General features: G+C 42.1%; 2 protein-coding genes across 2 annotated transcripts in view; one reads left to right on the forward strand and one right to left on the reverse strand.

Annotated features, from left to right (window-relative positions):
- The window catches only part of T265_08209 (hypothetical protein), a gene marked incomplete at both ends in the record, with an annotated part of 149,930 nt that overhangs the window by 23,935 nt on the left and 111,450 nt on the right, over positions 1 to 14,545 (reverse strand). The window contains 2 exons of the mRNA XM_009173944.1: positions 3,826 to 4,116; positions 6,441 to 6,816. Of these exons, the coding sequence (XP_009172208.1) occupies positions 3,826 to 4,116; positions 6,441 to 6,816 (667 nt within the window). The remainder of the gene's footprint in view (positions 1 to 3,825; positions 4,117 to 6,440; positions 6,817 to 14,545) is intronic.
- T265_08206 (hypothetical protein) overlaps positions 4,264 to 14,545 on the forward strand; it is a gene marked incomplete at both ends in the record, with an annotated part of 36,543 nt that continues 26,261 nt past the window's right edge. The window contains one exon of the mRNA XM_009173941.1: positions 4,264 to 4,407. Within this exon, the coding sequence (XP_009172205.1) occupies positions 4,264 to 4,407 (144 nt within the window). The remainder of the gene's footprint in view (positions 4,408 to 14,545) is intronic.

A 14,545-nucleotide genomic window follows, 5' to 3' on the forward strand; every position in this document is an offset into this window, starting at 1 on the left:
ATATATATATATATATATATATATATATAATCATCGTGACATTTCTGTTTGGGAAATTAAATGAGCGATCCCATTATTGTATATACGAATAAACTTTTAGAAGGAATGTGGTCGCCACTGCGCGTTTTGTCGCGATTGGAATTCACCAAACTAACGTGACAGATTCGGTCGCCAGGCTCTGGTTGCCACATTTCACCGTTTACAGCAGCGCCTCGTGATCACTTGACTACCCGAAAACTGTGTGGCACTTCCTTTCTCTCCTTCTACTGCCGGCTAATTTTTGCCATAACCCTTTCCTGGTTAATTTAAATAGCGTTTTGTGGTTCTTTACATGCACGATCACTGATGTACTGTGGGCCACGCAGACACACACTAGCACGCTTGCGCGGACAAACTGTTCACGTTTGAAATCCGTTGCGCAACAACCGCAGTTCAGCAACATTTAAACGGCTGTCGTCTGCTACTTGGAGGTTTACTTGTGAACTGTTCGCAGTGAGTCTTTTCAAGCGGATCCTCCTTCTTTGGAAATTACACTGTGAGGATCAGATTATGTGAACCAGAGTACTATATCGTTATATGGTAGGTACTAACTTAGGTTTCTGGACTTACGCAGAACCGGCACATGAGTCTTAGACCCTTTATAGTTGCTCCTCGGTAGGTAACCTTCCTAACAAGTCCGCTATATGAGCTGAAACAGTAATTAAACCATCTGCAATTCAGTGCAGATTCGATAACTATTCTGTTTTTCTAGGGGTCTAGACTACTAAACGGGACTGGATCCCTTCTTTATAGGCACACTGCCGATAGTTTCCAGTAAGAATTAAAAAGATCCACACTGCTTCTATTTTTCCATATAGACTGGCTCCGTTTCTGGACTGGGACTTTGATTATATTATTCCAACCACAAGGTGAAGCGTTTATGGACTGCTCAAGGCATTATACAAGGTGCATAGAAATTCTAGCTGAAAATTCGTCGAGGTGACATTCTACCAGGGATCATTTGAAGTGAATAGCCTTATTATGAAGAAAAGGATAGAAATGGATAGAGTATAGACTTTGCTAGCGCAATCTGACATCTATTCGGACTATCTGGATAGAAAATGATAACAAGAATGCCACTGACATCGATTAGCAGCCAGACCTTGCAGCGACTCCAACCTCGAACTGAAAATCAGGCGGATCCCATCCTCAAAGCTGAGTAGAGCCAACAGTATGCAGAATTTTTGCAGTCGATTTCATGCCCCTATCACAGACCAAAAGCCCACCACCTCTCTTATTGTGCTGCTCCGAACTGGACACCGAAAAGTTTTTGCTAACCTACTATCCGGAATAACCAAACCACCGCAGTTACTGCTGCTGGCCACATCCTTTAAGTGAACTCCCCGTCGCACAGCCTGGTACACATGTGTAATCGAATGAGCAAACTCAACCCAAGCCTTGCAAAGGCTTCATCTTTTACACAGCAGTCAGGACTAACATAACTTCCGAGATACATGAAACGCTTCCTTGGACTGTAAGCGACGCTTCATAGAATGCATATCCACAGGTATGGTCCTACAAGTTAAGGGTGGCAGTGCAAGCCATATGGCGAGAAGACCTTGGCCATTCTGTCCAAGGCATCTGTCTTCTTTCCCTCTTTAAAGAGGAGGGCGATTTCGTCTGCATACTCCAGAGTGGAACAGTTTTCATCAGCGGCTATCTGAACACCCCGGTTTGGAGATACTTGGGGGTTTGTTTCGTGCTCTCGTTGCAAGCGGAAATGTGGATAAAAACAATTATTTCAGCTGTAACGCCACTTCGGTGTCTAGCTGCCATATCACCCGAAAGAACCACGAGGGAGGGGACGCTGCCAATTTACCCAAGCCTAGACAGAGCAAGTCGAGATCCAGAGGTCGGGTTCTAAACACGCACCTTTCAGTGAGTAAATTCGCGCTCCAACCACCGAGTTATCTTGCAAAAATGTATAGGAATGGATATAACGGGCATATTTTCCGGATAACACTTTTTGTGTGGAAGATTGCAGAAAGCCTCTCATGTATTGTTACACACCCACAAGTTCGATTAGCCACATGTGACCGAATGGCATGGCGTCCAACTGCTAAACAAGGAGGTTTCGCAGTTTCCGAATTACCAAGAGATTCGTAAGCTGCACACTGCTCATGATTCCCAACAAGGATGAAAAACCTGTACAATGCCACTCAGCTTTGAAAAACATTGACTGTTTACTTACAGCGTAGGGTCTAGATTAAAACACCGAAATTTTCTCACTACGTCCAAAATAAACGTGATCAGAGATGAAAACAGTTCACCAATTGCACGAAAAGTCGTCACTCCCGGGAGATGGTCAACAACAGATCAGGTGACGCAAACCGCGTGGTTCTAGGATGGTGGCACTAAGTGCCGTCTAAGTGCAAGCTAAACATACCACTGATCGACCACTTGTGGTCGTGGCACAAATCTTCCCAAAGATCTACGAGATGTGTCAGGTATTCATTTCTGATACGGAGGCAGCAGCAGCGGTGCAGTGCTTCTCGGTTTACCTAGAGAGGAATCTTGGTTGCTCTCAAGCGATTGGGTTCACTCACACATGGAACCAGTATAATTAATTTTGCCATACGCCAAGCCGTGATCAGCAGTTGAAAAAGTTTAACCAGAGTGGCTTGCGATTGACCATGCTGCACCAAGCTGATGTGTCCCAATCAGGACAAAGCTGTCAGAGGATTGTTCCTGAGAAGTGAACATATCATTATTTCTTTCACGCACGCCGAAAATCCCGTGAAACAACTGGATTTGTCTAGTAATATGAACAGTAATTTCTTTGTTGTGTAATCGAATGATGGTCCTGTTTGAAGCCATTGTTTCTCAAAATGACATACACAAATTCGCACTTTGTGTAACCTGGACTCAAATTGATGCAGCCAAACCTTTTGTACAAAGCGGTCATTCAGCTCACTTCAGGTTATCTATACTGGCGACCCGATACTATGTTGCGACCTCAGAAACAGTGGTTGAATCCATCTAGACAGGTAAAAGAATGAACGAATTCAAGTCCGATAGCAAGACATTTATATTGACAACCAGGTCATCGATACAGCATGGCGTATTAGTCTGTCGTTTATCCAGACTTGGCAACCACCAAAGATTTTCCCGCACCAAACACGTGGTTGATATCCCATAGCCCCTCGACTACAGTCATGTCTAGCAACTCATCAGTTAACATCATTCAGTTGTCTTGTAGACATAGATATGGATATTGGACAAGGGATGCCTCCATTTGAAGTGATTACCTAAAAATGGCGCACTTTAAGAAAAATACTTGTAAGTATTTTTACTTTAAACGGATGTCAAAGAAATCCGTACTCCCCAATACGGGTCAGCAACCGACTCGCTTAACATTCTCCTCACGTTCTTTACTCTTCAGTTGAATTCGCAAAATACTCGTGAAATTCCACCTAACACCTTGTGAACTGGAAAACATCTTCACCTTCGGAAAGAAGCTTAAACCTTGAAAGTACTACATTGGATCTATTTGGCAACTTCTCCAGCTACTTTACAAGGACCAAAATCGATTGGAGATATTTTCAAGAAGAAAATATCACCTGATGATGATGTGCTGATGTGAGATCAGTAATGATATGCATCGGAACTTATTGCCACTTGTCGGTGCAGGCTTTTCTAATTAAGTAGCATGTGGTGAGTCCCCAAAATTTCTCATCTTTCTCCGGATTACAAACAAAATCATTATCCTTCCGTTTCACCCTCAGAATGGTGTGCGAAAATCGACCACCGACCTTCAGACAAACAAGGCCGCGAGTGGTAACTTACAAGAGAACATTGACTGTCCTGTGTTATATCGTTGGAATCTCGCTTGAACCCATTCTGTTGCAGACTAAGTATCCGCGCATCTACACAGGCAAGGCGACGGGCAAGTTGACAGAGGAGTTGAACCACCGAGACCATGTTTTTGTGCCACCGGTCAAATCTGGTAATAACTTGTGTAGCGGTTGAATCTTCAAAATCGGTCATTGGAACCATGTCACCAGTGCGTGTGAGTGTGGACGAACTGAACGAGAACCGGTCGGATGGATTGAACAGCTCATTGAGTTTGTTTCGTAGCTAAAGTTAAAAAAAGCAAATTTACAGAACGTTGAACAGAACGCAAGTGAATGAAAAGCAGAAATTTTGATCCTCCTCATTTGTCAAAACGCTTGAACTGATTAATTCGCACGGATTTTGAGTTGGCGAACATTTGGGCTCTTGTGGATGTCAACTGATGAACTTGGAGGAAAACCCGAAATAGCCATAAAAAGCCAGTCCCAAGAAGAGCAGTATTTTGGTAAACCCAGTTGGACTGACTATTCGGATGCATATTGCTTCACACCTAAACGTCCTCACATCAATTTGGAGGTAAGTTCAGTTCATCGTTCTTGGAGAAAACAATTTGTCTGAACGCACAAGAATGATAAAAGTTGTCTAACTCGAGGTGCATCCTTTGATGGAGACAAATCAAGTGGGGTGGTTATCTGCTGAGTTACGAAGGTAAAAACGGGTCTACTTAAAACACATTGTGTTTTGATGTGACATCTCGAGGAAGAGTAATATAAAGCAAAATGAATCTTGGCAGTGTTTCCGTTACAGTTTATCCAAAGTATATATCCTCTGATATTAACGCAGTACGTGATATCAGCATGAGTACAGCCCGCATAGCGAAGTCTGTTAGGTTAGGACAACTAAGGCATGTCTTTACGAATAATAATGATGTTCTAAACGACAGGAGAGCAGACACTCGACCAGCCCTTCTGTTAGAGCTGTTCTACGACTGATGGGCATCTACAACCGTAAGACTACAGGAAGGCATTCAGCTTAGTTGCTCAAACTACTTAGGTTTGTTCTTTTGCAAGATTTGCCCTTCATTTAAAGAGCTGGCATCACCAGGATCAAATCTCATGGATACTATGTCTATGAATTATCTGACTCTACATTCTTGAGAGAACGCGCCCAGTTAAATTTATCCGAAAAGTTGTAGCCAATTTGCGAGCGGATGCTTCTCCGTTTGATTCACCAGTTTGTTGGGAAAACCCCCGGAGTCTATTAGTTCGGCCGTATTTAAATATTGCTGCCTACGAAACATCCGGTCTCACAAGTCTGTCTGACATTGAGGTCACTCACCTGATTCCGTGACCCATTGACCTCCCTCACCCTACCCTCCTTCCTTTGATTTCTATCTCTCTAAAGTGTATGTAGCCCCGAACTTAACCTTTTCCACGTGATTTCTGCTACCATATAAATTTGTGATGTATTAGCCAAGAAGAACAATAACAGAAAAAAGTTTTGTTCGCTACCTTCTTCGTTCTATTGATGCATTGTTTGAGTTAGGAGTTAGCAGCGGTTGTTTTACACAAGAACCTTTTGAACTGCTGTTGAGAAACGGTATGAGAAATATTTACTAGCACTCATTAGGATAAATGCAGGCGCCTTTCATCCGCGTTGTGCAAAAAGCTGAAGCCCATACACCGATCTAAGTTCAGTCAATTATATTCATTTTGCTCAACTCCGCTTGGCAAAGATCCCTGCGCCTATTACACTTTGTTACTGTCGATGGCTTCCCAGTTGCCTCAACAATGCTCGCATTTTTCTTATACATTTAGGAAAACTTTAAGTAAATTTAGGTTGCTTCAAGTAGGCTGAAACATTTAAATGGGCTTGCAGTGCATCCTGCTAGTGAAACTCGAACCAAGAAGAAAATAACAGAAAAAAGTTTTGTTCGCTACCTTCTTCGTTCTATTGATGCATTGTTTGAGTTAGGAGTTAGCAGCGGTTGTTTTACACAAGAACCTTTTGAACTGCTGTTGAGAAACGGTATGAGAAATATTTACTAGCACTCATTAGGATAAATGCAGGCGCCTTTCATCCGCGTTGTGCAAAAAGCTGAAGCCCATACACCGATCTAAGTTCAGTCAATTATATTCATTTTGCTCAACTCCGCTTGGCAAAGATCCCTGCGCCTATTACACTTTGTTACTGTCGATGGCTTCCCAGTTGCCTCAACAATGCTCGCATTTTTCTTATACATTTAGGAAAACTTTAAGTAAATTTAGGTTGCTTCAAGTAGGCTGAAACATTTAAATGGGCTTGCAGTGCATCCTGCTAGTGAAACTCGAATTGTTTTCAGCTAGTTATTAAGCTGAAAGTTTGATCTAAAAAATCCACAAAGGCGACGCATTTTCAACAAAAGGTACAAAGTTCAGTAAAGTTTGTTCAAATTCTGTTCCACCGTATTAAGGTAAAATTTATTCGCATCTGGGTTTTAGATGTCCAACCTTCGTAGGCTGGGCTGATTAGCGAATGGAGCTATAATATCTTCAGCAAAGCAAACAGGAGATTTCCCGTCGTCAACAATGAAGCACCACTCCAAAGTGCAAGCGAGTATGAGTACGTACCCATTTTTCTTCCGTCTCGTTCCGGGCTACTTTTTGCTGGGCATCGGCCAAGTGCTGTTGTTTGAACGCAATGCGAACCGCTAATGTTCGAGCCAGGCGCCTAAGTATGGTAGCGGTGCTTGGAAGCGAATCGCTTGGTTGGTTGTCCAACTCGCCCCGAGTCTGTTCAGTATCAGAACTATCCTCAATGGAAATGCAGGAAGTTGTCATCTGTAGCTCACATTGTCCATTGAGTTGGGGTGTTGGTTCAGGCCTGCTGGAACTTTGTAAGTAAGCATCCGTTTCCGAAGAACCACCGCCTTGATAACAGGACTGAGTCATTCTGTGATCTTTCAGGAGCCTGTGGGAGTTGCAGTTTTCCATTTCACTTGATAATCTTTTTGGGCAATGAAAATAAGATGTTCAAACATTAAACCAATTACACGATAGCCGAAGGTTTCGCATTTTACACAGAATATGATATCATGTGACATATAATTTAATAATATGTACATAACCTAATATGTAATATATAATAATATAACAATATAATATAACAAAACAACAATAATGCTACTATATAATATAGCAAGATATCTCCAGGCACAAGAAAACGAACTTCACAGTAAAAATCCTTAAAAGGTTGATGCCATTTCGGTGCGATCAGAGCAGTCGGATGTACGCGTCAGCGTCTAATTTTCCCAGGGTTTGTTTAGGGATGCACAGTTTTGTCTCAGTACACCAAAGTTATTCGAAGAAAACTCTTGCTGTAATAATGCAATATTGCACCAAATCATCATGACCATCATCCTTAGTGATAAACCGACGGCAAAATCTGTACGTATGATCGTCATCCTCAATTAGAAATATGCGCATTTTCGCCCATAATTTAGGCGACGTCAGGCATGGTCTCACCGATCTATACTTTAAGCGAGGTGTGTTGGAAACACGATCCAAAGAAACTTGTTCACATGCAAACTATAAGACCCTCTTCCTGATCCTTGAACGGGGACAGTTGTTCTCCGCTACTCGATGTGATTGTCAATCAACCATTGCATAGTTTCATAGAGTTAATTCCACGACCGAAAACAGGAACAGCTGACATTGTTTTTCTCATCAAACCGACAAACATCCGCGGAGATGCCTGTGCGTTTACCTTCTTTTACCACTAAAACAACTATTTCAGACGGAGGCTTGAAAATGTTTTTCAGTCAGCTTTTCGACCAAACCAAGGGAGTAATATGACATTACTTCCGACCGAATGTAAGACAAAAATGTAGGTATGTTTCATCACAGAATAGCTCCACTCCAAAAAATTTGATTAAATGTCATCCGGTTCGTGTTTCTGTTTTCAATGCTTCTCAATCCATTGCATTTATAGATAAGTGGTCGTGGAGCTAATATGTGGTAGGACTGAAGGCAAGTGAACGAATCGCCACGAATTAGCAAACAGCGACCGTTGAGTGCAAGTGAGCTGGATTACCCCTAAGGAATTAGTAGGGTCAGGAGTTATTGATTAAGACTAAGATGACTCTCCCATTCATCTACTTGCTCCGCCCATGTGCTTGTCGATCTCTATACGTTTTGTGGTGACCTCGGTACCTACCACTGATCTATCTACGGCAGCCGCCCACCTGACAGTTGTAAGAGCGTGCGTGTGTCACCGCACCTAATTGTCAATGCGTGTACGTGCTTCGTCAGCATGGGCTGCTCTGATCTACCCTGATGTGACGCCTGTGTAATACCACTGCCCACCAGATTCACGAAATTGGTATCCGAATGAACCCATACCAACGAGCCAGTATTCCCTTTCCTACTTTGGATGTTCGGGAGCGTGAAACCAACCCGTAACTCGAAATTCTATATGAAGAATTCAATAGGAGTATCACCAGAGGAACGCGTATCCCGAAAAAGTACTGGTTTTGGTGGTTCTGCTGCCAAGTTACATTTTGAAACGTTCCACAACTGCAGCTGAACAAACGGTGGTTGAAGGACAAATATGTCGTAATCCAGTGTGCCAATGAGCACCAAGACACAGGAAGAAGCTCGACGCCCAGTGGGAATGCGGCGCACAACGAAGCAAAACGTATACGACCAATCCATCTATAGGGGTTGTTGGGCAGATAGGAATTTCACCTATATTCAGACCGATTTACCAACGGCTTGTTGGTCTAGTCACAATAAGTGATTGATCTAGTGGTTGATCTTCATATTAGGGCAACACGGTAATGGGGTGATTAGTCACCGACCTAGGAAAAATTCAATAAGGTAACGTCGCAAAATTATACCTCGAAAAAGTCCGACCAAGCTTCTATCTGTGGTTAAGGATATGCATAGTAGTCCTGGATGTACAAATATGGTGTCGGAATATCGAAGGGGAGCTTTTTCTTGTGATGATTCACTGTTTACCTGTAACATGAAGGACTGGCACAGCTCTGGTGGAGCAAGACTGCGACCGGTCGCACAGGAGTTTCAAGGAACATAACGGTGACCTGGAGTTTCATGCTGCCCATGGGAGCTTTCCGTCAGATTTTCCACATACTGTGGTATTAGCTTTGACGTTTTACCTGGGACTCGAGTGCACCAGAAATATCAAGTTCCTAATGGTCACCCTCATTCAATCCAGAAACCGCGATTTCAGGATTCAGCAGCCTGGTCTAAGAAGCTATGTTTGTCTTCGCTCCTCCATTCGCATTTCCATATCTACGGTAGAATGTCGAACGCTTGGTAACGTGCACTACGTGCAGTACAGTTCACTCTCGGAATGGCATCCACAGTGTAACTGTTTGTGTTGTACTGTAAGCACGTTCAGTAATTAGGCAACAAACTCTCAACTGATCCTGTGCGCTAAATGGGCTAAGAATACACATGATCACTGGTTCTATTTGCACGCGTCGAGAATCCTTGTAGCTTAAGTTTTTTTACAGATCACCCAGGAGGATCCTTGTCCATCAGATTGTTAGCCTGACCCGTTCTTTGTTGCCCAATTACTACGAATAATTGGGTCACATGGGGACTGTTATCACACACTGGGCGGGCTGAGACCAAGCCCAAGTAACAAATGGGTTAAGCTACAAAATTCGATGGAGGACTTTAGCTAACGTATCTCATTTACTTACAGCTGAAGTCGATAAATGCTAATGATGAATGGTAATGCCATCCACAAGGTAAAAACAAAGTTGCTAGATGGATTGATGTGCTGATAGTCCTAAAGCACGAGAGTAACTATATATATATTATATATTATATATAAAACAAGACACTAGCTCGATGGCACAAAGACTGCACTTTCACCGTAGAATTAGATCAACAAAGATAAGGGTAGTAGGAGTTTCATTAAATTACTTACAACAGATTTTCCTTCGTTATGGTTGAATGCATCATCTGTTTCCAACAGATGACCTAAGACCGACACCTCAAGGCGGGGTCTACGAAATCTGGGCAACAGATACGCAATCTACCGTCTTCAAAAGCAAATTTTAATTGTCAAGAAGCACACGGTGGATGTGTCGTGGCATGGAAAACCACCTAAATAAGGAGTAACCTTTTTCACATCCTATTTAAGTTTGAAAATTATTGTTCCCAGCCCTTTTCGTGGCGTCTTTCTCCAAGGCCATGTCCGAATGTGTTGACCTAATTGCTTACTGAAGTTGTATTCGCCCGTTTTGGATACATTTCTTCAATGATGGAATGTTAGTTTTCCAATCCTCCACTTTATGCTCACTTGTGAGCAGAATGGTCACTGGTCTCTTGGTTTACTTGTGCATTAAAACTTGTCAGGAAATCAGACTACTTGGGAGCATTGAAGTGGTACACTCAACCGTTCACATTCCTCACCAGCCTCTGAAAGGTGCTAAGCCCATGAGACTTGCACTTGCATACGTTGACTTCATTGCACGGATTAAGCCCAGAAACCACTGGTCCATATTCATCATGGGCTCCAGTGAACATGTGACCAATTATCTTATGCTTGAAGAGGGCTAATTTGACTGCCTATAATATAGTGTTTCCGTTCCGCGCATGCACCTACTACTGATGTATTCCCTCCCTTGATGGGTCTTATTGCTGTGAAAAATACAAATTTAGCGTGAGAAGTGGTATATTCCGTGTAAATTTATGGAATCGTTACATCATTTCCCTTTATTTCTTTGCGAAATTTTAACAAAAAGTCGCGCAAGTGCGAGTCTAATTAGCAAAAACATTACCTCAAACGACAGAAATTTTATGAACGAGATGAAAAATTACAAGAGCGTGTAGTTTAGGAAAAACCTTCTGCTCGTGATTTTTTTGATAAGACAATAGAATCCGCCGATATGGTTAGGCTTACCCGCAACTGGGAAGTAGGATAACTTTCATAAAGATTGAAGCGGAGAAGGCCCAAAAATAGATGTTTCAAGTTTTATGTCCAAAGATCTTACGTATTCATGAATATACTTACAAACTACCCTTCTTCTGTTTTACTGAGCAGAAATTTTGTCCCTTTGTGAGTTGCCCCGTCACCCCCTCCTCTCTGTGATGGTTTCGCTGTTAGCGATTCATTAGACCATTTTTCATGGAGCCAACACTCATCTTCGCGGAATACTCTATCAGCAAATAAGCTCGGTATTTTCGTGGAATACAGCAGTACCTCAGAGGAGAATTGGTTCAAAAATGAGTGAAACTCCCAAGAAGCCCGTCAATAAGAGGTCACATAATGCGGTTTTCCTGGTTGAATGATAAGCGGCTATATCCTGTCTAATTGCAAGCTGATTGTACTATTACTCAGTGGTCCGTGGCCGAAAGGTTGAGTGTTTAAATGACTAGTCGGAAGATAGCGGGCCTCTTTGGAGTTTCGTTAGATATGCAGTGTTACTGGTCCCAAATAAAGATGAAACAAGTGAAAATGTTTTAGGCTTTTCAACATAAACCGGCCGCACTTGCAGGACGAATGCGCAATTCAGAAGTGTTAGTTTAGTTCACAAAGTTCTCTGTGGACGCAAAGCGGCCGTTGTGTTACAGAAATTCTACTTGTTTAGCTAGCGTGTCACGCATCAAAACATCGACGATTCATTTTGCTCTTCTGAAATTGTGCCATTACATCTGACTGCAAAATTTTGGCAAAAAGTATGAGTAGTAGGTGGAAACCTTTTAAGAATGTCCCAGAAGTATAACTCTGGCTTTTTGTTCATAGGTAATTCCGAAAAATAGGGATTCAACAGTGCCACTAGCAAACCTTTCATTAAATTCGTTAATGCCGAGGATTCTTTCCGTAACATAAAGTCATATTCAATTAGCTTCAAAAATAAAGCTTCATGGTGGTTTATCCGAATTTGTGAAAATACATCTAGTCTACATTTTCAGTGCCAGTAAAACGCGGTAAAAGCGGCTATTTTGCGCAAGTCAGTGTACTCATCAGATTGTGCACTAGTGAATGTCTTATTGTTCACAGTATAATTGTATCTGTCATCCCACTAATCAACAAACAGGAACATCAGACTAAACACCTGGCATTGATCACGTCAGTAGTCATAAGGAATCTCACGGATTGGTTCCCCGACTGCCTTAAAACCCAATCAACCTACATACTTACTAACTTGGCCTGACGAACCTTTCGTGTCAGAAGCGAAACGTTGCCCAGCGATAAATCCACCGATTGTTTACCAAACCCCTCTGAAACGATGATCTTTATTTGCATTTCGTAATCGGTCCGAAGTGGACCTGTGAGCTAACTGAAACGGTTGGGACAGTCCATTCACCTGCAGTTTAGACAGCTGGATTTAGCTGGAATGTATCTTGAGTTCTGTCTATCCCTTGCTTTTTGTTGATATAGAATTCTATTGTTGGTGTTTTTATCAATTGACAACAGACATAACCAAGTTGTATCATGCACTCAGCTGAACAGAGCGGAATCGGAACAAGCGGAATATGTCTGAGGATTAAAGCCTCAAAACTAAGATGCCAAAAGCGATTTTACCAAATGAGGAAATCCACCCGACTTGGAATACTTTGCTACTGAAATACAGTTTACTTGCATACTTTACTTTATACTATTGCTGCAGCTTGTCACATTAATCCCGTACTATGATAGGACCAACTGGTAAACGGTCTCAGATGAAGTTCCCTAACTTTGAAGCGAATAACGATTTGAGGAGAAGCTATTAGGACTGGGAGGGACAGTATCTTGATTCGAAACTTCAAACGGAAAGACAAAATTGACATTTAATTCCATATTTAAAAATTGTCTTAAAAAAGATGGATGTAACTGATTCAGCGGCTCTTTATTTGATGGACTGCTTACTTCTAAATAGACTTTTTGGGCGAAAAAACCTAGAATGCCTCTAGATTAGACATAAATAATATATTTTTAGGAGGCAAATAATTAAGAACTACGTGACACCTTGATGTGTGCCACTTTCCCGATATCGCTATGAGTGTCTGGTGACAAACAAATATGGACTACACGTGGTGCGAGGCATAAACAGGAGTTGACGACACCGTACTGACTGTCGCATCCGTCAATTTGTATCACCCTAATGGTGATCAATAGGTAGATCGATATGCAATCGTGACAGACCCGATGTGAAACCGCCAGTTGACTAGTCGGTGATGCCCATGTGGTGATTCATTTGTCATTATGAATGCATTTGTGTGCGGACAAGATTTAGAGAGAATTTTTCCCCCTAAAAAACTCGGAGGAAGTTGACCTTTTTAAAATAATACTGCAGGTTTTGGCATTACATCGCCGGCGATGAGTAAGGCAGCTGTTCAGGTAAGACACTCCCAGGCAGACAGTTGCGGCCTTGGACGACGAGCGATAAAAAGGATAAAATTTAAAAGGTGCTCTTGACAGGCACTGTGATATTTTTGGGGCAAACCTTTGTCCACCACACCTCACACTAAGAAAACTGACGCACAAAACGCAAACAGAGGGGAAGGGTGGAGTTTTGGAAACGAAAGTTTGAATGCAAAATTTGGCAAAGTGTTTCCTCCTACCAGTATAAGGAGAACTGGGTGAACTGGGGACATTTGACCCACTCTGCCCGCCAGCAGCTTAAGAAATCGCTGCCATATCACAAGGAGTATTCCAAGGGCAAATCGGCACCATAATTAGTTGTAATAATGGCAATGAGCTGCCTTCGACAACTGTATGGGAAACCTCAAAACAGCTTTTATTTATGTTCTATTACAAGTCAGCTGTTTCAGTAGGAGAAATTAGAGAGGTTTTGATAGTTGCAGTTACTTTCATGAAATGTGGATAATGCTTATTGTCATTGGACCAATAAAAAGTGCACGCTTTTTTTCCAAAATTTCGAAGTATAACTTTTCAAAGTGAACAAGAATCATTAGTTCGACCGAGTAACCATTCTCAACTTATCGAAAGACGCGTCTGAGTACATAGAGGTCAGACAAATTGTTGGCACCTTTGCTTCCATCTAGGTCTAAAATTAACCACATAGGACACTTCGAAGTAAAGTGAGCACCTTAGAATTTTTCAGATCAATGGAGCACAAGTATTCGCAACCAAACATGGAGAAAGTGATGGCAAGCTTCACCTTCCAGGAAATACGGTCTATACTTCACAGGTGATTTTGAGTGTGTTTTACCCAACCACCTCCTGTGCCTCATGGCAGTGAAAGTCTTATGAGAAGTATGGAGAAACAGAGGCATTCCAGAGAATGGGTCCATTCCTTCTCCAAGTTCAAATTAATTCTATCTATCTTCAGAACCACATAGCACAGGTGTCGGCAAACAGACAGCAAACTAATAACGCTACAGACACTCGTTTATGTTTTGCTACCTTCTCGAAGCGCTAAAACAGACTTTTATTCTGGCACCTACCTTTTTGGCTGCTTGATGTTCATTATTTCCCTGTTGGAGAAGTCCTACGGTTGAATGCTTCAAAACTTTTACACCTCAAAGCCAAGGCTTCCAATAATAGGGTAATAATAGTCATTCCAAGGCCAGTCTTCGCAGCGAATTAGAAAGTGAGCGTTGCATGCATGCGTGGACACAGAAATGCATATATTTACTAAACACTGCTGGTTTTAGAAGCAGCGTTTTCTGCGTGAGTTGATTATGTGAATTCCAAGCTGGTCAGACCAAGTCTCTCTAGAGACGTCAATCAAGGCCTTATATATTACTTGGAG

The sequence above is a fragment of the Opisthorchis viverrini genome (genome assembly GCF_000715545.1).
Source record: "Opisthorchis viverrini unplaced genomic scaffold opera_v5_208, whole genome shotgun sequence".
Lineage (NCBI taxonomy): Eukaryota > Metazoa > Platyhelminthes > Trematoda > Opisthorchiida > Opisthorchiidae > Opisthorchis > Opisthorchis viverrini.